The 23,427-nt window shown below is 40.6% G+C and overlaps 1 protein-coding gene across 2 annotated transcripts in view; it reads left to right on the top strand.

Annotated features, from left to right (window-relative positions):
* PTPRG (protein tyrosine phosphatase receptor type G) overlaps positions 1-23,427 on the top strand; it is a gene marked incomplete at its 5' end in the record, with an annotated part of 697,399 nt that overhangs the window by 415,878 nt on the left and 258,094 nt on the right. For both annotated transcript variants that reach the window (XM_080822349.1, XM_080822350.1), the window contains one exon: positions 671-819. In XM_080822349.1, the coding sequence (XP_080678475.1) occupies positions 671-819 (149 nt within the window). The remainder of the gene's footprint in view (positions 1-670; positions 820-23,427) is intronic.

Below are 23,427 nucleotides of genomic sequence, written 5' to 3'. Positions count from 1 at the left end.
CCTGGGCACTGTTTTCAATACCATGTTTTCATGGTATTCAATATTTCAAAATTTCAGGGTATTCAGTACTGTTTTCAAATACCATGAATGCAACCCCCACTTTTGCCATATGTCCACTGATACTGCCTTAAAATTGAAAGAACCTGCAAATTTTATTTCCTGATATCTTTGTCTAAGCTTTCTAATCAAAGAAACCTGCCTCTCACATCTGGCTTATCATATGTTTTTCCCACCTCATTCCAGACCTTGAACCCAGGGGTAGCCCCAGGAGTCAGTGCTTACAAAAAGAAAAATTCTCCCTCTCCAGATAGTTTTGGTCATTGAGCGGACTAAGGAGACCCTCATTCAGAGCCTCTTACCCTGTGACTTTCTCCATTTTTTTTTCTCCTTCTTCTTCTTTTTTTTCCCCCCATCTGTGAAATGGATAAGAAATTCTGAGATCATTCCCTGGGAGTTTTCATGATTTAGAGTGAACCAGAGCTTGAGAACATTCTGCAGCTAGATTGTGCTAATTTATTCAAACTAGTGTTTTTGACTTGTTTTTCCAACAGGAACGTGAGGAAATAATTCACATCATGTAATCCTGAACTTTACTGGAAGCAGTGGAGGAAGTCATTCAAGTTTTTTTTTGAGATTCACTTTGTTCCCCTTCCCTTCCATATCTTTGCAGTTGCCATTCTTCTGAAGGACGACTATTTTGTAAGTGGTGCTGGCCTGCCTGGCAGATTCAAAGCCGAGAAGGTGGAATTTCACTGGGGACACAGCAATGGCTCTGCGGGCTCAGAACACAGCATCAACGGGAGGCGCTTTCCTGTCGAGGTGAGAAGGCATCGAGTTGTCAAGTGTAGCCCCACTTTTGGTCCTCATATTAGTCAGACGCTTTGTCTTTACCCCCAGTGACTTTGCGAATGAAACTCGTACCGTCCATGCGTTTGTCTCTGGAAACTGTTTATATACAGCGTGATAGGTGTACATTCCTCCTCAAGCTTCTCACCTTTGTTTGACTGGAGAAGCGTGGGGAAGTCACGGGCCTCGTGGTTTTGAGTAGACTCACCCCTGGCCAAGGATTTTCAACCATTTGTTTCATCTGGCACAATTTCTTTACTCTGTTTTTCTGAAGTCCCACTTTCTGAAGGTGAAAATCTGTATGAAACTCAGGTGACTGTTTTCGCCCTTTAGAAAAGAGAAAAGTTAGTTGATACATGAAGAGGCATCTCAGAACCTTCTCTCGGTGGGGAAGCTGTTGTAAGGTTTGTTTGCTCCTGCCAGCTGTAGAGAAAGAGGCTGTGGCCATTGGTGGTATGACTCTCAGTTAACATTGCTGGGATCAATGGTGACATTTTGCCTTTCCTGTGTCAGTTTTCTCAAACATCCTTGCTGCTAGACAGAAGAAAGGTGTGGGTACAAGAGACGGTTTATATCTTTTTGGTGAGGAAGGGAGGGAGAGTACAAGACTCCAGATTCCTTCATTAGTGTGGGTTGGGGCGGCGCACCTTTTCCATTGCTAACCTTGTTTTTACCTTTCACCATCATCAGGATGGGGATATTCTTTTGTTGGGGCACATGAGTTTGTTAGGTTTGGTTCTTTTATGTGGTGAGCTTTACAAATTTGAGGAAGAACTGAATGGATGTGCCTTCAAGTCTATGATTGGACTCAAACATGGAACAGCACCTCTTAGTGTGTTATAACTTCTAGTAAGTCATGACCTACTTTGATTATCTGAGAAATACTTGAGATCCCCTCCCTATAGGGAAAATACACGGATGTACACACAGATTTGCATGTAGTTTATAGGGCTTCATCATTCACCCTAGCTCCTCAAGCCTATTTATGGACCCTTTAGGCATCCTTGAAGCATAAGTGAAGAAGCCCTACAAGATGAGAAAATCAGTAGTATTTCGTTGTCTAGAGATGGCTTTATTCTCCTATAAATTTGTTTCTTATCTGTGATTGATGGAGAAAGCAGAGATAACTATTCTGAGAAAATGCTTCACATTTTTTTCTCCTTCAACTGACAATTTCCCAGTATTAAGAGTCTTCTGTCTGTGGGACTTCTTGTACTAGTTACACTAGTTAAAGGTCTCCTGAGAAGGGTTTTTGCTAATGGGCTCTCATCCCCCTTTTGTACTAAACGAATCACTTCTTAGAAATCTTAGCTTTATTGGTACTTGGAAAACTTGATTCCTAGAAGCAAAATTATATCATCTTTTGAAAAGTTTCGTGTTTCCCTCAGTTCTTTCCGACCAGTTCCCATTGGCAGTGCAAGTTAAAGGGACAGTGGGCGTCCAGCTAGTTTTTCTCAAAAGCCTCTTTATCTCAGAATCAGGCTGCTATTTGTTCGTCTAGTGTTGTCCAAACAAAAGACCTGTGCTTTGAAAGATTGAAAACTTGGTTTGGCTCTTGCCTTGGTAAAGAAGAGCTCTAGAGATGGGAACTGGGAACTTCTGCCTCATTCTTAATTATATCCCTTAATTGGTGAAGGGCCTTTCTCCTCCTCTTATTCCATTCATATTTGGAAAAATGCATAGACTAGATCCATATTCTTTTAAAAAGTTACTACCTTAAGTGAATATTTCAGTGTTCTTTTACTCAAAGAGTGCCCTGAAATTCAGAAGCTATTTCGAAATGGCAGCTATAATGCACAGACTTATTGTTCTGCCAAGTTGTTTGAATTTATTTCTTTTAAGTAATGTCAGATGGTAAGGCTGCTTGTATTAATTGGGTTTCTCATCGAAGCCCATCTGGTTTGTAGCTTTTTTTTTTTTTTTTTAATGTGATAAACATGTTAAATTACTTACTGGGTGTATTTGAGGAACTTGGAATTTCAGAGACCAAAGGTAACGGGATCAAATTTAACTTTAAAATATGCAAGGAAAAGTTGCTCACTTTTGCCCAAAACATGTCTGTAATATTTTGTGTTCATTTGCTTTATTGGAGCTCTTTATGAACAGGAACTCTCCCTGGTGGTCTTAACAGTTTGAACATCTCAGACTTGGTTTACTTCATTCTGTTTAACTATGTTGCTTTCTAAGAAATTAAAATGTAAGTAAAAAGGGGCGCCTCGGTGGCTCAGTCAGTTGAACCTCTGACTCTTGGTTTGGGCCCAGGTTATGATCTCAGGGTTGTGGGATCGAGCCCCGAGTCAGGCTCCATGCTGAGCACAGAGTCTGCTTGAGATTCTTTATCTGCCTTCTCCCTCTACCCCTCCCCCAGCTCACGCTCACTGTCTCTTGGTCTCTCTCTCTCTCTGTAAAAAATAAATAAACCTTTTTAAAAAATGAAAGTAAAAAATATTGTTATATATCATGGAGTCATTTATCAGCATTGGGGACACTACTTTTCTGTCTTGTGTACAGAGTCAGAGAAGAGTCATGGTTGAAGATTGCACTGAGATTGGCAGAGCACAGCACTGGTTCTCAACTAGAGACCGCGTGCTCCGCCCATGGGACATGATGCATTTTCGGGGGCCATGTTTGGTTGTCACTCTTAGGGGGCAGTGGTATGCTCCTAGAATCTAGTGAGTAGAGATGCAGTTAAACCTCCAGGGATGTGGGTAAACCTCCAGTTCATAAGGCAGTCCCCAGACAAAGAATTATCCCACCCAAAATGTCACTGCTGTGAGACTTTGGAGCAGAGAACGCGTATGTTTCGTTGGAATCGAGCCTTCCTTTACCTGTGTGGCGTCACTTTGAGTATGTTTGAATCCTGGGATCTCCCTGCTTGAGAGGTTGTTCCATCTTCTTGTGGATTTCAGAGAGGAAATGTGCCTGGCCTGATGAGTGAGAACATTGCTGGTCCTGGTTCCTTGAGGTTCCACTTGAGGTTAAGTCGTGACCTTGGGTATGGACTTCAGCAACTGCCTCAGTGCTCCAGCTCTGCAAGCTGAATTGTAAGCATAGCCCTGCAAGAATCTGGTCCTGCTCCCTGAGGGTCAGTGGCAACAAGCCCAACGTGGTCAGTTTTGCCACTTCCTGGGAATTCCCTGAGGTCACCTATAACAACTTCGTACACATCCAGAGATCCGACCTCCCCACATTTTCCTGGCTGGGATCCTGGACTTGTTCTTGGAGTTCCTACACTTAAAAACATCCCGTCTAATAGAAAAATAAGAGCCCTTCAATAACTGGCTTTCTTTACAGCTCAGTTTAAGTTAGGAAACACTCAGAATCGAATTACAATGCCGTGCCTAGGAGTGTAGACCCAATTTGGATCCTCAGACGCCCTCCCCTCCTATTATGCGGCTTTAGTTCTAGCCGAGCAACAAATGTTTCTTGAGTACCTACTGTCATGTAGGCTCTGGGTTATAAAAGTGAACCAGAAAGGCAGTACCTTTAAAGTATTTACACTCTGGTAATGAAACAGAAATTGAGCAAGCAGTCACATACATACAGTTGTGTTATATCGGTTATGATACTGTCTCTGAAGAAGAAGGGTGTTTTGTCATGAGATATGGAAGACTTATAGACAGGCATTTATTAAGCTGTATTTATTAAGTGATATTTATTAAGATGGAAGACATGAGTTGGAGCCTGCTCATAGAACAGGGACATGCAAAGACCCTGAGGCAGGAGATACTTGGTAAGTTGAAGGCGTAAAGGATCATTGGGGGTTTTGATAGGCAGGATAGTGGCCCTCCAAAATGTCCACTCACTCATCCCTGAATCCTGTGAATATATATATTGTTTTACATGGCAAAAGGGGTTTTTTAGATATGATTAAGTAACCATAAAGTGAAAAGGGTCAGAACATGCCAGTGATTAAAACAGTGGTAGGTCCTGTTCCCGTTCTTCCATGGCCATTTGACTTTATATTACCTCTATGACCACAGTTGTGTATGGCAGCTTCTGCAGTATCCTAAGTTTTCTCTCTGCCCCTGCTCATTCCCTGTTCTTTGATTGGTAACCTAAACAAAGGTTAGTGTAACACTAATAGGATTGAATCATGCGGTGTTTTCACTACTAACTGAAGCTGGAGTTAATGCAAAGAGAAATCTCCGGATGAAACCTCTGATAGCTCCATTAAAGTGGAGGTTCATTGCATACTTGTCTGAGGTAATTAAAATCCTGTTTATTACAATAAGAGATCGCAGGAGTTGTTGATTCAGACTTATTACTACTTTATGAGTTGAAGTCTTCAATAAACTTAAATGATCCAAACTGATAGTGTGTGCCCTTTCCAGTGAAACTCACAGCTGGTTCATTTCAGCTCTGCTTAGAGCATCCTAGCAAGTGAAAAGAAGCAAAGGCATTTTTCCTAATAATACACCATGTACACATTACCATATGGTACAAGACTTCAGTCCCTTAGCTGAAACTCATGAGGCCAGAAGTTTCGGAATTCGGTATTTTTTCCGGAAAGGTATTATGGTGCATATGCTGTACGTATTACTGAGGACACATAGTGGGGTCTGGCACTCTACTCCTCAGACGCATCAGTAATCCTGCAACACGCAGATGAATATTCATTCTAAGTGGGGAATCTCAGTATTCTAAATGGTTTCCCATCAGGTTTTACCACCAAATTAGTTTTCGCCCTCAATTCATAAATAACAATAATAACAAAACACCTTTGGTCTTAGAAGCTTTTGAGATTTCATCATCACTGATGAAGAATTTATGGATCTGTGTTGTAAAAACTGGATCCGTAGCGTGGCTCCCCTGGTTTAGGTTCCTAAGAACATGGGTTAGTTGCAACCATGACACAAACACATTGGATTATTTGTCTCCCCAGTGGGCTCAGCAGGTGCAGGAACTATCCGGTGGTGGTGTACGGCCTTCTTAGAGTTAATTTTTGTTTGGGGGGGTAAGCACATACTTGTTTTAGGCTGACCTTGCTCTGTGATTCTTTTTCATTTTAACATTCTGCTGAAGCCTGCAGTTGTCTTCAGTATCCACATCTTTGGGCCTGTTACTTTGACCTGCTCCTGTCTTCCCTCCTGTCCTCCCAGCTCCCATCTTCCTGCCTAGAGTCAGGCTAATGTTAACACCTTTCATTTTGTGAAATGGATCTTGGTTCTTTGAGTGTTTCTATTTATTACACTCCGCTTAGACACGTATTTCTACTGGGCCCCTAAATTATGTTCCCAGTGACTTGTATCTGCATTCCCGCTCCCCGGTGAGCTCTTGCACTTGTGACACATGCTCCCCCAGAGTCGCTCTCCACTCTCGTGCAAGCATGGTGGGCTGTGACATTACTCAGATGTGGGCCAGCCTACCACAGGCTGAGCTCCCACAGTGACCCCTGACTTCTGTAGTCTGGTATTCTGGAGCACGGACTGAATGTTCAGGTTGGCTGGCACTCCTTTATGGAGTCATCCTTTTCTGCTGGAAATAAATTTAGATACAAAACGGCTTCCTGAAGATGTATTTTATATATTGGCCAATTTTAAAGGCTTGTTTTCCATTAAGGAAATCTGTTTACCTTTATTTAACTCAGCTTTTTTCCAGACTGGTATAAGCCCAGTGTCCCACTCACCTCTCACTTTAAGTTGGCAGTATCACTCTTTTGGAAATGAGATTTATAACTTTCTGCTGTCCTCTATTCTGTCCATATCCCTTGTAAGAAATGGAGGGATGTCTGAGTGGCGCAGTCAGTTAAGCATCTGACTCTTGGTTCTGGCTCTGGTCATGATCTTGGGGTTGTGAGATCAAGCCCCACATGGGGCTCCATTCTTGGCACAAAGTCTGCTTAGAATTCTCTCTCCCTCTGCCACTCCTGCTCGTTCTCTCTCTCTCTTTCTGTCTCTCTAAAATAAATAAATCTTAAAAAAAAAAAAAAAAAGAATGGTATCCCGTTCAAATACATGTTTCCAGAAGACACCAGTGATGATTTTTATTTCATTTATCTTGAAAATTGTAAAACTAACTTGGCTTGTTCACAAAACAGTTGTTGTTATAAACTCAATAGTGTCTCGCTTTGTCTGTCATTAGAGAGAGCTGTCATTAAGGGAAGTTGAGGGGTACCTGGCTGGTTCAGTCAGCAGAACATCTGACTCTTGATCTCAGAGTTGTGAGTTTGAGCCCCACATTGGGTGTAGAGATCATTTAAGTAAATGAATCTACAAAAAAAAAAGGAAGATTGAGACATTTTCTATTAAAAATAAGTTTTGCCACATCATACTGTTTCTTTCACCCTGCCTTGTACTTGACTGAAATTCCTGGAATTATTGCAGTTTCTCTGAAAAATTGCTTTGTTCCTGGAGAGTCCTTTGTGGGTATGCTAAAGGCGCTGCCTGTTTCCCTTGCCCTTCCTCCTAATGAACACTGGAAGTATCAAGGACGCTGTCCCTGGTTATCTGGTGTTTGCTGCTTTGTGGTGGGGCCAGTCGTGTTTTTCTCTGTAGTGATTCCATTAAATGGTGAGGGAATTGGCTGAAATATAATCAATGACTTTACTGAAATAAAGATCCCATTTTAGAGCAGAATGTTTCATCCTTTGCTAGTGAAGTACTTGTTTTCCATCTGGCTGATCTTTTATGTGTATGTCCTGGGTTAATTAAGGGGAACATATGAAGGGGCCCTAATACTTAGCGTACGCTTGGTGGTGAAGTGATCCCTCATTGTATGAAGTCAGGGAACTGGTTTGGTGAGGCAGAAACGGCCTTGGCCCCTGGCCGCCGAAATGTCCCACAGCACCCATCACACAGAGTCTTCCTCCGATGTGAACTTGGCTCGGGGCTGTTTTGATGGTGTGTTGCTGACATGTGGTGTGCTGATACTGGATTGGATTATACTGAGAATCACAGAAAAGCAGATGACTGTGTGAAAAGAAAACCCAGTTCAACTGGAGATTATTTCAGTCTCGAAACTTGATGACCCCAGGGGAACCCTCAGACAACCAAAAAGAAGGCCGAGAGGTGATGGTAACGGTGTTGAAGGTGGTGCTGGTGGTTGAGATTGTAATGATGATGCTGTAGACACCATTTAATAAGCATTGCCTGCGTCAGGAATGTTCAGGATGTTACCTCATTTAATTTTCTCACCTGCCTTATGAGAGGGGTACCCTAAGGATGGGACAGCTGAGCTTCTGGGAAGGTAAGTGGCTTGGCTGAGGTTCACCGTTAGGACTTCAGAATCTAGGCTTCAGTGTCTACCAAATCTTAACTAGCTTTCTTTTTAATTGGATAATTCATTTCCTAGTTTTTCTTGTCATTGCCTTAGGTTGTTTTTAGAATCACTGATGCAGTAGAAATAATTTTGCTGGAATCGTAACTGCTATTTCTTGGATAACAGGGACGGGGGAAAAAAGATCAAAGGACTTCGTATGTTCAGAGTAGCTGAACCAGTAGTAAAACACACAACGAGGAGAGGTGAGGGGAACTGGAAATGCTGTCAGCTCTTTGCCTAGAGATATGGTAGGAAACTCTACACATTTTGTCTGGATCGGCCACTTCTGTCTATTTTTAATCATATAGAACAACACCGAGAGAAAATAGAATCGAGCCATTCATTGTACTTTTTAATTTTTGGCAGCCACATTAAAAGAGGTAAAAAGAAGGTGCGTGGGTGTCTCAGTTGGCTGGGCATCTGCCTTTGGCTCAGGTCATGATCACAGGATCCTGGGATCGAGTCCCATGTTGGACTTCCTGCTCAGTGGGGAGTCGGCTTCTCCCTCTGTCTCCTGCCACCACTCATGCACCTGTGTGTGCTCTCATTCTCTCTCTCTCTTTCTCTCTCGCTCTCTCTCATGCACACGTGTGTGCAAAAATAAATAAGTAAATAAAATCTTTTAAAAAAATAAAGAGGTAAAAAGAAGTGATTTTACTTGATTTGAATAATTCATTCTATTTTATACAATCTGTGGTATATAATTGTTATAAAATCAATTACGTTTCAGTTGATTTTAACAATCTATTATTGTTACCCTAATACATCAAAATATTACTGTTTCAACACATCAAATAAACAATTATTCCTGAGCTATTTTCATTCCCTTTTTTTTTTTTTAATTTTTTTTGCATTCCTTTTTTTGTACTATCTTTGCAGTCTGGTGTGTATTGCACACTAACAGCACATCTTAATTCAGACTGGCCAATTTTCAAATGCTCAGTGCCACACACCATACCTGAATCATGCAGATGTGAGGGCTCCAAGCCACACTCATGGACTTCAGATGATAAACTAGCCGAAGGACTGACAGAAATTCTCTAGGAGGAATTTTTATGCCGAATCTGTAGTAATTTTCACGTATTTTTTTCCTTCCCAACCAAACAATAAATACCATTTAGCTTTGCGTTGTGATCTGACCTGATTGGTGCAAGTCTTCACCTAGATGTGATGCTGGTGTTTTTTTTCTATGTAAGCTTTCAGTATTTTCCCCCTTATTTATTTATTTATTTATTTATTTATTTTTAGAACATTTGTTCCCATGACTTTGAACACTGTTTTTCTCAGAATCTATTTCCAAGCTGAGGAACTCAAATAAAATCTGCTCAGCGAGACCTTTGTGCACCAATGGTAGAGACCTCCGGCGGCTAGATCAGATGGATTGTAAATTTAGGGTCAGGAGGGTTTATGGGCATAAGGCTCAGAGACACCCCTCCGCACCCCCACCCCTGCACTTGTCTTTTTTTTCCCCCTGTCCTGTCAAATTTTGAGCGGGAAGGTTTCAAGCCATCTTAAATCTAAAGCCTTTAGCAAGTTCTTTAATGCCACCACCCCTCAGAAAGAACAGTGAGGAAGATTTATAAGGAACAGAAAGAAGTCAGGATTGAAAGAAAGTCTATTTCCCCTTTGAATCCCCAGCATAGAATTTCATAGATTTCCCCCCAACCCCACCCTTTAATAGAAAGGAGAGGAAACTTCCTGAAGCTTCCCTTCCTGGTTGCACGGCCTGGCACTGTGTTGAGCGTAGATATGGCTTTGGGTACATTTATTATGACATAGGGAGACCAGCTGGGCAAATTCACCAAAACCTTATTTTACTTAAAATTAAAAATTTCATCTCTTGAATGTTTGAGGATGTCTTAGAATACAGGGCTTTAAAACTCAGGTTTTAGAGATATTTGGGTTAATAGTGAAATGACTCCTAAATCCCACCTCTTACTAGGTAGAGCTTTGATTTCTGAATCTCCCTATTAAAACCTTTACTGCATTGGTTTATAAAGTTCAGTATTTCACGGAATCTTCTTACTGTATGCCTCGGTGTTCACCGTTCCCTGATCAAGGAAGGCCAGGGGTGAAAGAAAACTCATCCCACTACCTCCTGCCACTTCTCAGCCTGTTTCTGCCTTTAAATTTGCTCAAGTCTCTGACTCTACCTCTGATCACTTTATTTATTCATATTTATTTATCAGCAGGGTAAATGTGGGGTAAACATCAGAGCCATATAGCAGCCCTGGTATATTTTCAGGATTGCATTAGTTAGTCTAAATGCTCTGCACAAAAAGTATGTGTGGTCAGATATATTTAGGAAATGCTGCCTACTATACCTTTCTCTTGGAGCTTGATCATGGATTAGCATAATAAAATTATTAACAAAAACTCCATCAAGGAAACTTGTTAAATTTGCATGTAACAGGAATCTCCCAAACTCAGTTGACCATGGAGTTTATTTTATTTTATTTTTATTTTTATTGTAATTGCCTGAGAGGCTAATGATAAGGAGAATTTCCTGCATCCACTTAGTTCAGGGGGAGCTCTTATATATATAATATATATATATATATATATATATTAAACATATATAATGTTTAAATTACATTCTTACCCTCTTCATTCATTTCTAAATTATCAACAGTGTCCATTCAGTTGATGAATAGAGCCTTCTCTGTGTAGGCCAAAGAATGCCCTGGCCTCAAGCAGCTTTTATTTCAGTAGGTGCTAAGGCCCTGTGGCAGAAATGCGCCCTGCACTTTCGAACAACCAAAGGGTAGAGTGATAGTGCAGTCAGCAAAACAGTTGTGGTCCTGATGATGTGAGTCATGGGGGCCCATGGACAGCTCTGTGGCTTTTATTCCAGGTGAGGTGGAAAGCCCTTGGAATGTCCTTAGCAGAGAGTGGACGTAATCCCCTTAAGTTTTAGAAAGATCCTTCTGGCTGCACTTGACCATAGCAAACACCTGCAGACACTGAATTCAGAAGGTGATTATGATATTTCAAAAGAGGTGATGGTGGGCTGTGCTAGAGATGGATATATGGAGAAGAGGTCGAATTCGGATTATTTTGAGGGAAGGACATGCTAAGCAAGAGAGATAAGACAGGGATGCTTTTCCCTAGAGATAAAGTTTGTATTTCCTGTTTAAAAAAAAAAAAAAAGGCAACTTTAGGATAAAAAATCATGGATCGTTGACCAGTCTGTAATATTATATGTATAACATTTCCTTTCATTTTTTAAAAATTCTTTTAAATTGTTGGGGTGCCTGGGTGGCTCAGTGGGTTAAGCCTCTGCCTTCGGCTCAGGTCATGATCTCAGGGTCCTGGGATCGAGCCCCGCATCGGGCTCTCTGCTCAGCGGGGAGCCTGCTTCTCCCTTCTCTCTGCCTGCTGCTCTGCCTACTTGTGATCTCTCTCTCTCTGTCAAATAAATAAATAAAATCTTAAAAAAAAATTCTTTTAAATTGTTGATTATGTAATACCCCAAATTTTTTAGTGTTATGTGGATTATAGACCAGTTCTGATTACATGCTATCTCTTGTACACCAAAAAAGAATGTGAGTGCAGTTGGGTGGCTCAGTGGGTTGAGAGTCCAATTCCTGGTTTTGGCTCAGGTCATGGTATCATGGGTCCTGGGATGGAGCCCTGCATTGGGCTCCAAGCTCAGGTGGGAGTATGCTTCAGGATTCTGTCCTTCTGTCCCTCCCCACCTCTAAAATAAATAAATAAGTCTTAAAAAAAAAAAAGAAGAAGAATGCCCCATACTGAACTGATGAAACACAACAATAATAAAACAAAGCCCCTTTTCAAAGGCTTGCTTGGAGTTAATAGATGTAAGTGCTTCACGCAGGACTGGGCACAGGCTAAGAGCTCGCTCAGTGTTAGCTGCTGGTATTGTGTCCAGATCCTCTACTTACATCTATTTATTTTCTCAGTCCATCTATTTATTTTCTTTGCTACAGTTTTCACCCTGGTTCGGGTCCCCCTTTGACCACTGCTACAGATTCCAGAGAGCTCTCTCTTGGCCCCACCACTCAGTCCTTATCTAGTAACCAGCGTTCTTCAAAACACTTGAATCACATTGTGTTTTTCCCTTGTTTTAAAAAATCTCCCAGTGGTTTCCAGTCACATGCTGAATAAATCCAAAGATCCCACTGTACCCTACAAGGCCTTAGCAGATGTGGCTCCTACTCCTCCCACCCCTTTCTCCCCACCTCATTTTCAGTGGGTCTAGAATGTTCTCTTCCCTATTATCCCTTCTTGTGGCTCATTTCTTTCTAAATCCTACCCATGATGACATCCCATGCTCTTCTCCTCTTAACTCAGCTCCTTTGTTTCCTATTACCCAGCTTCATTTTCTTCATAGCACCCATCACTTTTTGAAATTACTTATTGATTTGTTTACTTGTTTATTAACTTGCCTCCCTCACCCCTACCCCCCTACATGGCATGTCAGCTCCTGGAGGGGAGGGGGCCCTGTCTGTCTTGTTCACTGCCGAGTCTTTGCTGCTGATGGATACAGTCTTATAAAAGAGTCAGCAGTGATACGTATTAAGGAACCAGCATTCTAGTATTGTATCTTCATCTTCTTGTCTCAGTGGCTTTAAAGGGTAAGGAGCTCTAAATCCTGAGGAGAAAAGCCTGTAATTCACTCATAAAAAGGACATTTAAGGAATCAAATCCTCCCCTAAAACTACCTCTCGTATTAAGGGCGTGAAAGACCCAAATAAATTAGTTACTCCCAAATAAACACATTCATCCTGTTGCCTCACGCTGTGAGGCTGAGGGTTAGTCGTGCAGCTCACAAAAATGATCTTTTTAAGGTCTGTTCTTCCAGAGGGTAGCTCTTATATTAACAACCATTACATCTACATATCAAGACAGATTGTTCCAATTAGTCAATGAGGTCCAGGTTTTTGAGAGCTGTTAATATGTACATGAGCAATTACTGTAGCAGAGTTAAAAGGCGTGCCTTTGGGAATTTTAGATTGAGATTATCAGTTTCATTCATGAGCTAAGGCAGGAGCCATGAGAGTTATGTGCTGCATTTCTCTGCAGATTCGTTCGCTAGAAGGTTCTCTAATGCCTATACATAAAATTTAATGAAGTTCCCAGTTTCCTGCCCTCTGCTCTGGTCTCACCCCATCTCAGACTAGTGCCTGCTTCTGTAATCCTTGAGAACCAGGCATTGTGATAAGCACTTGGGAATTTCATAGTGAAGAAGACAAATAAGTCCCTTTACTTCATGATACTCAAGAGACCATAAAATGTATTATTTTTAAAAACATAAAATGTATTATTTGCCCCAGGGGTACAGGCCTGTGAATCATCAGGCTTACACAATTCACAGCACTCACCATAGCACATACCCTCCCCAGTGTCCATCACCCAGCCACCCTATCCCTATCCCCCCACCCCCAGCAACCCTCAGTTTGTTTTGTGAGATTAAGAGTCACTTATGGTTTGTCTCTCTCCCAGTCCCATGTTGTTTCATTTTTTCTCTCCATACCTGCCACGACCCCCCGCCCTGCCTTTCAGATTCCTTCTATCAGAGAGATCATATGATAATTGTCTTTCTCTGATTGACTTATTTCGCTCAGCATAGTACCTTCTAGTTTCATCCAGGTCATTGCAAATGGCAAGATTTCATTTCTTTTGATGGCTGCATAGTATTCCATTGTGTATATATATACTGCATCTTCTTTGTCCATTCATCTGTTGATGGACATCTAGGTTATTTCCATAGTTTGGCTATTGTGGACATCGCCAGCAGGGTGGATCTTAACAGAAGTTACTTCAAAATCAAGCAGGCATTGAAAAATTTTTTCTAAAATCGAATTTATGTAGTTCTCACTCATTCCTTATTACTGGTGGATGGAAACAAAACAAAACAAAAACACTCATTATCAGTCCACTTTTCCACATTCAGATAAAATGTTCTGTACATTTCACTTGAACACCATACTCTCCACTGTGCTCAGAGTTGCAGCGTTTGCTAGAATCTGATGATTTATGCAGGAACTGGGTTTGGAGTCAAATAATAGATGATATGTAGTCTCTGGGAAGTGGCTCTCTCTTTCCTATAGACTAGTCTTTTTAAATGATTGAGGCTAAGTCAGTGTCAGATGTGCCTGAAGTTCTCACATTTGAATTAAGGTATTGTTGCCTCTTCAAATGCTAACAAAAGGGAAAGGACAAAATATAAGAGTTTTATCTCTGTTGAACACATTAATAAAACCCATCAGATCCACTTTTCATTTGGGTGGGAAGTAGACTCTGAGGGGTCACAGTGGGCTGGATGAGACACTAACCAGGGAAGAAGGAGGCCCCAGCTACCGTATAAATGAGGGTGCGGACTGTGGAGAGGAAGCTTCAGATCTTGAAGACACGTTGGATTGATCTATGCTGGTACTCGAGCCTGCCTCATCTGGAGAGCAGATGATTAACACCAACCGTGGTGTGTAGATAGAGCGTGATTGCGGGTCTCGATACTTTGAAAGGAGTTCTTGTGGAAGAAGGAATTCCCTTAGTCTTTGGGGGTGCAAAGTGGAACCAGGACCTATAGAAACAGACTCTACTGAAGAAACTGGTTACAGCAGGGGCATAGCACTCTGGCCACATAATTCAGAAGAAATTTTCAAAATCATATTCCCCCAGTCCCTCTGGGAACCTCCTGCATTAGGTGTGGAGAAGGAGAAGATGTCCCCCCCTTTTTTTAATTAAAAAAAAATTTTTTTTTAATTTATTTAACAGACAGAGATCACTAGTAGGCAGAGAGAGAGGAGGAAGCAGGCTCCCTGCCGAGCAGAGAGCCTGATTCAGGGCTTGATTCCTGGACCCTGGGATCATGATCCGAGCCAAAGGCAGAGGCTTTAACCCACTGAGCCACCCAGGCGCCCCATGTTCCCCCATTTTGATAGTTCTTCTATCAAAACGCCTCCTGGGAAAATAAGGATAGGTAGCTCTTCAAAGGGTACCCACTGTGTCTACTTAGAGACCTCTGTAAACATGGCATCATTTAATCATTGTGTATTAGAAACATCTTTCCATAAAAACAGCGGTTAGGAATCAGAATCTCTTCTTCTCAGATAAGAAAATTGAGCTAAGAGAGTCATTGTGAATGAAATCTCAGAGCCTAACACTGCATTTTAAGGAGTTTTGTGGTCTGAGATTAGATGCCATGTTCAAGTGATCACAGAATGATCCCTGTTAACCATGTTGAACTATTTCCTTCCAATGTTTGGCAGAGGATGGAGGAGGTGGGAGATAAAGCTATAGTCAGTATTGAAGTGAATCATAGCCTGTTCATTACTTCACATGTTATGAATATTTTCCATATTTTGAAAGATTCTTCATTCCTTCAAAAACAAAATCTAATTTTCTTACTTGAACCTTGCTGTATTCTACAAATTTTTCAGAATTAACAGATTTTACTTGAAGATCAGGGAAGAAAATAACAAGACAGTGAGTAATTTAATGTCATTTCAGAGACCTTATTTTTTCTAAGCAGGAGCAGGTACAAAGGCAGCATATGAAAACATAAAAAATAATTTTTTCTCAAATTGCAAATAGTTTCATAGTCTTTTGATTATTGAAGTAATATATGTTCATTATAAAATAATTCAAACAACATAGGAGCTAAGAAGAAAGGACATGTTTCTCTCCCCCCCCCCTTTTTTTTAAGATTTTATTTACTTATTTGACAGACAGAGATCACAAGTAGGCAGAGAGGCAGGCAGAGAGAGGGGGGAAGCAGGCTCCCTGCTGAGCAGAGATTTCCCCATGGGGGGCTCAATCCCAGGACCCTGGGATCATGATCTGAGTGGAAGGCGGAGGCTTTAATCCACTGAGCCACCCAGGCATCCCAGGGCATATTTCTCTTGCAAATACATAATCCTCTTTAGAAATGCCAGCATGCAGGTAGTTTTGCAGGGTCATCCCCACTTACTAGATGATGGAGGTCTTCCACTGTCAGCAAGTAGCTATCTGCATCATGATATTTAAATGCTGCATCGCTGAGGGTCTGAGCTGGATGACCAGAGTTCGACTCTCGTCACGGACACTTAAGAGTTGTGTGACTTTGGGCTTTAACCTGTTCCTTTATCTGTAAACTGACATTTAGTACTACTGTCTACTTCATGAGACTTTTTGGAGGACCTAAAAATATGATATTTATGAAGTGCATAGTTGAGTATCACATAGTGGGTTGATAAATTTTTGCCTGTATGGTGTGGGTATGACATAATTTATTTTAGCAATGTCTCATTAGTGGACATTTGGGCTGTTTCCATTCCCTTATAACTGTCACAGCTCTGTAGACCATGCATTTGGGATAAACTGAGGTTCTCTGGGGACCAGCCATATGACATGAGGTGAAAGGTAGGAATTATCTAAAATGCTTTTTGGATTGTTGACCTTTGGGAATATAAGCCAATGTTAGTCAGAGCTTCCAGCTTTTTTCAAAACAAGTTGGAAATCTCCATTTGTATTCATCTGTGTACTATATCCTTTATATAAAATATACTGTCTTGGCTTTCACAATTTACTGGTGGCCTAGAACTGGTGATCAATTAGGATTTCATATCCAGGGTGTTTAATCTCAGAGCTAACCTTTATTGTGTTACAGCTCACTGTGTCTGCATTTTACCTTCATTACCATTCACTAAGAATGTTCGAGATGTAGAGTGACTGGGTGGCTCAGTCGGTTATGCGTCTGACTCTTGATTTTAGCTCAGGTCATGATCTCAGGGTCTTGAGATCCAACCCCACACTGGGTTCGCACTGGGCAGGAAGTCTGCTTAAGATTCTCTCTCTCCCTTCTCCTCTGCCCTTCCCCCACCCCTCCATCTCAAAAAAAAAAAAAAAAAGTTCAACATGCTATACAAAGTCAGTATGGTATTATATGATAATATAATTTGGTGGCTTTCTATAATTTTGGAACTGTAATAATTACTTTCCCCCACCAGGATGTAAGTTCCTAATATGGGGCTAATAAACTTCCTGAAATTTAGGTGTCTTTTCCTTTCTTTCCTTTTCATTTTTCTTTTTTCTTAGATCTAGGGCTTCATTTAGACTCTGGTATTGTATTCTGTGCTCCCCTGAGTCCCCCTCCAAAATAGTAAAGAATCTGGAGAGAAAGGAACAGATTTTTAGTTCTACAGGACTAATTTGTCTTCTACTTTTTAATGTACAGGATATATAAAGTTTACATAAAATTTTATTCATAACCTCATTACTAGTCTCATAAATTTTCTAGAGTCCTGAAGGCTCACAGTGAAGGCTGACGTGTGTATTCTACCAGCATCAACGGGCATGAACCAACACTATCTTGTTAATTTCCATAACCTCACTGCCAAGCACAGAACCTTGTACTTTGCAGGTGACCTATTTCAGTTTCTTGTAAAATAAAGGAATGCATCCACTACTCTCTGTCTTAGTTAATTGAGACATATAAGGAGCCTCCAGCTCAGGTTCACAAGAACTAGCTCATACAATGTTCTATCTTTTAGTGAGATCTGGTCCCAGAGCCAGCCGCTGGCACACCAGAATCAGTATTGATAGGCATTTTGTTCTGACACATTGACTGGCAGGCACAATGCTTGTCACCTTCTGTTGGCTCAGGAGAGGGTAGAAAGTTCAGAAGGTCTTACCCAACAGGCTTTGTTCAATTTAAGTAGCTTACAGTGTGAACGATGGAGGTAGAGATGAAAACTGGCAGGGAGCTGGGATTTGAATAGGGCCTTCAATTTATTTGACGTGTCTAATGATCTTATGAATGGGGATGGAACCCTGGTTTTTGGTGATAGGTAGAAAGATTGGCTTTGGGACTGATAGAGTCTTGGGTGGATTAGTAAATCGATTTGCTAAGAGCTAAAATGATACACTTTTTGGGTCTGAAATTCACCCCAGCAACTGCTTAAGATAACAAACCTAGTGGCACTAGTGTTTCAAAGGTATTTTGCACATAAGCTATAAGTGGCTTTTCTGTGGAACTAATATTTCTGCAGAAATAAAAGCTATTATTTTTGTTCATAAAAATAGGCAATTGATTGCTTGGTGATATATTATTTATCTGAAGCCTCTTATTTTTCTTGGCTGTTCTTTTTTTTTTTTTCTTAAAAAAAAGACTGTTCTTCAGCCTTATTGTATGTTTATTAAAATAATATGATAAGTAAATTCAAAATAAAACAATCTCATTATTTAGGAAGATACTCCACTAATTAATTAAATTTGACCTCAAAAGACTGCAGCTTAACTTTGCTGCTACACATTTGTGGTTAAATTAACTTTTCTAAATAGTTTAATAAAACAGAAAAAACCAGTAACAATGCCTGTTTTCTATTTAGTAAATTATACTTCCGTGTTATATTTACACACAACCCTGAGTCAGTCTCAGATAAGAATATATTAACAAGCAGGTGTTAAGGTTTTTGCCTTCATATCCCGTCAGGAAACCAGAACTTTCCTATACTAAAGGTGGAATTGATCAAAGTCATTTACAATGACGTTCACCTCAGCTGTCCATTAGTGCTACTCATATAAATGTACATTTTCCCAGTGTGCAGCCGTTTGGAAATTTTAGCCAAAGACCCCCTCCTCCCCGATCCTGGTCTCTTCCAGTTCTCTTTATATCTTCTTGATGGAATTTCTCCAGCCATTTTTCTTTTTTTTTTTCTTTTTAAACGTCATTTTTATTTTTTAGTAATCTCTACCTCCAATGTTGGGTTTGAACTCACTACTCTAAGATTAAGAGTCATATGCTTTTCCCACTGAGCCAGCCAGGCACCCCATATTCAGCCATTTTTCTTTAGTTATTAGTAAGGGCTCCATCTGGTTTGGAATGTTTCTGGTTGTGTTAATGCATTTCTCCAAGTATTGTTTTTGAATATGTATTACTTTCTACTCTCTCCATCATCCCTGGATAAATATACAAAAAACCCACAATCAATAAACAAAAAACAAATAATCATTTCTAGGCACGGTTACTAAAAAATAACTAAAATTTCTGAATTTTAGATGGCATGAAAATCTGCTCTTTTTTTTTTTTTTTTAAAGATTTTATTTATTTATTTGTCAGAGAGAGAGAGGGAGAGTGAGCGAGCACAGGCAGAGGCAGAGGGAGAAGCAGGCTCCCTGACAAGCAAGGAGCCCGATGTGGGACTCGATCCCAGGACGCTGGGATCATGACCTGAGCCGAAGGCAGCTGCTTAACCAACTGAGCCACCCAGGCGTCCCGAAAATCTGCTCTTTTTAACTGATATGGAAACCCAGAGAGACTGACTGTTCTGAGATCCCAGGGCCAACTTTGGCAATGCCAAGTCTTGCATATGAAGAAGTTAAAATCTGTTTTCCTGGTCTTTGGTAAACATTAAGGAAGGCACTGGTTATTGTGTTTTAGAACATATTAGAACCTGAGTAAATGCAAAGTTTATCGAAAAATACAGACAAGTTTATACGATGATGTGGGCTCCTGAGTGGCACAATCGGTTAAGCATCTCACTCTTGGTTTCGGCTCAGGTCGTGATCTCAGGGTTGTGAGACTGAGAGCCATGTTGGGCTCCTTGCTCAGCCTGGAGTCTCCTTGAGATTTTTTTCTCCCTGTGCTCCTCCCCCATACAGACATGGGCTCTCTATCTGTCTCTTTCTCTCTCAAATAAATAAAAAGTCTTTAAAAAAAGATTACAAACTGGGCAATAATTCTTCAATGACAGTGTTATTAACCTCATTCCTATTGGGGAATACTTGAATCCTCAATGTAAAACTTATCTTAGGACATATCATAATTGTCTTTTCAGACATGAAGAGGTTCAAAGAAGTCTAAGTGTGGTCATTATTGAAAAGACAAATGAAATAAGGTTGTTAGGAGAGAGACTGCTTAGTGGTACCCACCAACCCTTTCTAGGTATTAACTTTCACCATTTTCCAAATGCTTTGTACCTTAATTCAGTACTTTGGTTTAACTGAACCTGGTGGTAGTAATGAATGAATTTCTTTTTCTATCAAGACACTGTAACTGGGATGCCTGGGTGGCTCAGTTGGTTAAGCATCTGCCTTCAGCTCAGGTCATGATCCCAGAGTCCTGGGATCAAGTCCTGCATGGAGCTTCTTGCTCAACAGGGAGCTCGCTTCTCCTTCTGGTGCCCCTCCCCCTGTGCTCTTACGCTCTCTCTGTAGCAAATAAATAAACAAAGTCTTAAAAAAATTTTTTTTTAAGTCACTGTTACCGATTCCCCATGTCTCCATCTTTCCATGATGTAATTTGTTTTGGCAATAGCTATAATGTCCACTACTTTATCTTTGTGGTATGTTTGCTAGAAGAAAGATACAGGACATACACCTTTTGGAATGCCAGGCAACTTGTAAAGAGCATTCGGCTCTGTTACTGTCATGGACTGCTTTTGATTTCCCATTCCATCAGACTGAGGTAGCCTGCCCCACCTGCATTTCAGCAGATGGAATGGGGCATGGACTCAAATCAGAGTTGAACTGACTTTCATTAGCTATGTGTGGATTTTCCACTTTACCCACTTCTCTGGAATCTTTTCGGCATTTCACTGCTTGCTACCTTTATAGCAAGCGGATATTTGAAGAAAGAAAGTAAATGTTTTTGGAGGCAAGTTGTCTTGAACTCCTACTGCATTATCTGATAAAAGTTGATCAATTAATGAATGAATTTAAACTCAGTATGTCTGATAAATGCTTTAGACCTGAATTCTTATTACTGTGCTTAGGATCCTGAGTTAGGCTTTGCTTTGTGGATTTCTGTTTGTTTGTTTGGTAGATTGTTTTGTTTTTGTTTTTTATTTTTGACAGGAGATTTTCCTATTTGCCAGTATCCATTACTTACCACGTTTTCAGTATTATCGGTCTTGAAGAGTGGATTGCTACCTTTGTTGTGAAGACCTACACTTAGAGCACTTTCTCGTTGTTTATTAAATCAAGTGTGATCTTCCTGGAATGTTAAAGTCATGCTTGTGACCCCAGTTAGGAGGGAGATGTTTATGTAAGAGACTGGGAGTTAAACCAGAAGGTTTTTGTATGTGGGCAGTGAAGCCAGAGTTAGATGCTGTAACAGAGAGTGGGATGCAGCAGTAAAAATTTTTAATATGTGGTGTCTTAGCTGTCACTACCCACCTCTGCATTTAAGAGAAGAGTGTGTTGTAAAAAAAAAAAAAAATTATAGGTCTAAATGCATATATATAGCAACACACATATTCTGGATGCAGATGCGCTAATGTTATCATGGGGAACTCTGCTTCACGTTTTTGCTTAGGCCTTTGAGAGTTTAGTCGTGTGCCCCTGGCAGAAGCACTGGGAAGTGCTCTCACTGTGTGTGGTGTGTATGTGTGCTTCTACCTGCAATTATTTTTTAGGACTTCTCAATTCAGTATGATGGAAAACCACTTTTTTCTAGTTCTTTTGAGGACTATTTTTCCTATATTACAGTAACCAAATTTTCATCTATTATATTTGAATTGAGATGACCTGGTTTTAAGTTACTAGGACTTCAAAAGGGAGCCCAGATTTTTGTTTTCCTGACAAATGTAAAATATAACCGTTCTGGAATAATTTCTTTCCCCTCTGAATTCTCTTCATAAGACCTCAATTATTCTAATGTTTTTTCCCTTTAGAATCTACCCATCCTTAAAAATGAAGTTTCAGAACAACCCTCTTTTGAACAATGTAAAAATTACCAGTGTTTTAGCATAAGGGCACAATAAAACCAATCTGATTGGAAAGAGAATAGTTGGATTAGGCTCTGTAGAATCTTCGGTGATAACCTAATTAATTTTTATCTGAGTTATAAGCGAAAACCGCAAGCATTGTCTTCCTTAAGTATTGGCTTTTAAAAGGCAAAACCATTTTTATATTCGTTCTCATATATTACTGATACATTTATAATCACAGGTTTTTCAGAAAGGTTAAAAGGAATTGCAGTGCTGTATTGTCATGATGCTTAAATGATTTCTTTTTCAATAGGACATGTTATTAAAGAAAAAAATGATTTTGCAACCCATGCATTAAAGAATGCAATGCTATCTGTCTTAAGACTCAGTAATCAATGGTATAAGTGAGGCCAGTTTATTTCTCATGGATTTACTAGCGTCGCTGCATAAATAGCCATAATGGAATTGATCCGTTAGGCTGAAGCAGCTTTTATCACATACAAGTGTTTGATGATGACTGTGTTAAACGTTGGCCTTTGATTAGCTGTAGTCCTTCTTGGATACGGAGATTTTGGAAACTTCATACTTAAAAGATTGAGAACGTGTCATTTTTGACATTACATTTTTTTTTTTTTCACATTAACTGCTTACCCGTACGTTTTACTTCCTAGACAAGTCCTTATCTTGCAGGTATCTTTTCTGTCACTGGGTAGAGTTATGGTTTCCGCTGGCACACCCTTTGTGCTCACCTCAGAGACACAAAGAACAATGTGAATAAGCTCCAAAGATTTGAACTTGGACGTGGACCTGGGTTTGAATGGCAGACCCTTGGCTCCTGCTGGCGTGACCTGGACCCATAACTTGACTTCTGCAAGTCTCCTTTTTCTCATCTAAAAAATGGGAATGAAAGTACATAGAAGATTACTGTATAAAACAGAACAAGTATGTGGTGATGGTACTTGGCAGCATGCCCAACATACAGACAAATACATGATAATGACTGTTACTATTATCAGCTCATCTTACTACTACTGAGTCGAAATAAGTCTCATGCGCAGCGGTCACTGAGAGTCAGCATGGGTATTGCATTCTCTTGGGGAAAATTTAAATTCTTTTTTTTTCCCCTATTATTGTACTGTCCCCCCCCCCCCCGCCACAAGCTATTTAATAGGGTAAATTGGGGGTGGTGCTCATTGTATTAATCCAAAATGGGTTTTCTAAAAACAAACCGAAAACCAGAATGGGTTTTCTGCAAAAGATTTTAAACAATCACTAATTAATAGAGCAGAAAAGACCTGCCTTCTGGGCAGACCCAGCTCTGAAGAGCATTGTGAGGATGAGGACATCTGTATGTATCCCATCAGGGGCCCTGACTGTCCCCAGAGTGGTCTCTTAAGCTGGCTTTTACTGCCTGTTCTTTATTCTGATTCTGGTTGTAGAAGGTGACTGACCTCACCTTAGAGCCACACTGTCCTGCTGCCAGCCACCCTCCTTCCTCCCCCTTCCCCCATCTCCCACCCTAGCTCCTGGGAGGAGCAGGTTTTCACCCAATGGGCTTGTGTCCGAGCAAATCAGCTCCTCAGACATCCATTCAACAGAGTCTTAGATGTTCAGAATCCTTGCTGAAAGCAAATGCCTGCTTAAGACTAATTTGTTCCTTACCTGA

Source organism: Martes martes (assembly GCF_963455335.1).
Source record: "Martes martes genome assembly, chromosome: 1".
Classification (NCBI taxonomy): Eukaryota; Metazoa; Chordata; class Mammalia; order Carnivora; family Mustelidae; genus Martes; species Martes martes.
Note: the sequence above shows the minus strand (reverse complement) of the source record. Positions and strands in the feature narration are given on the sequence as shown.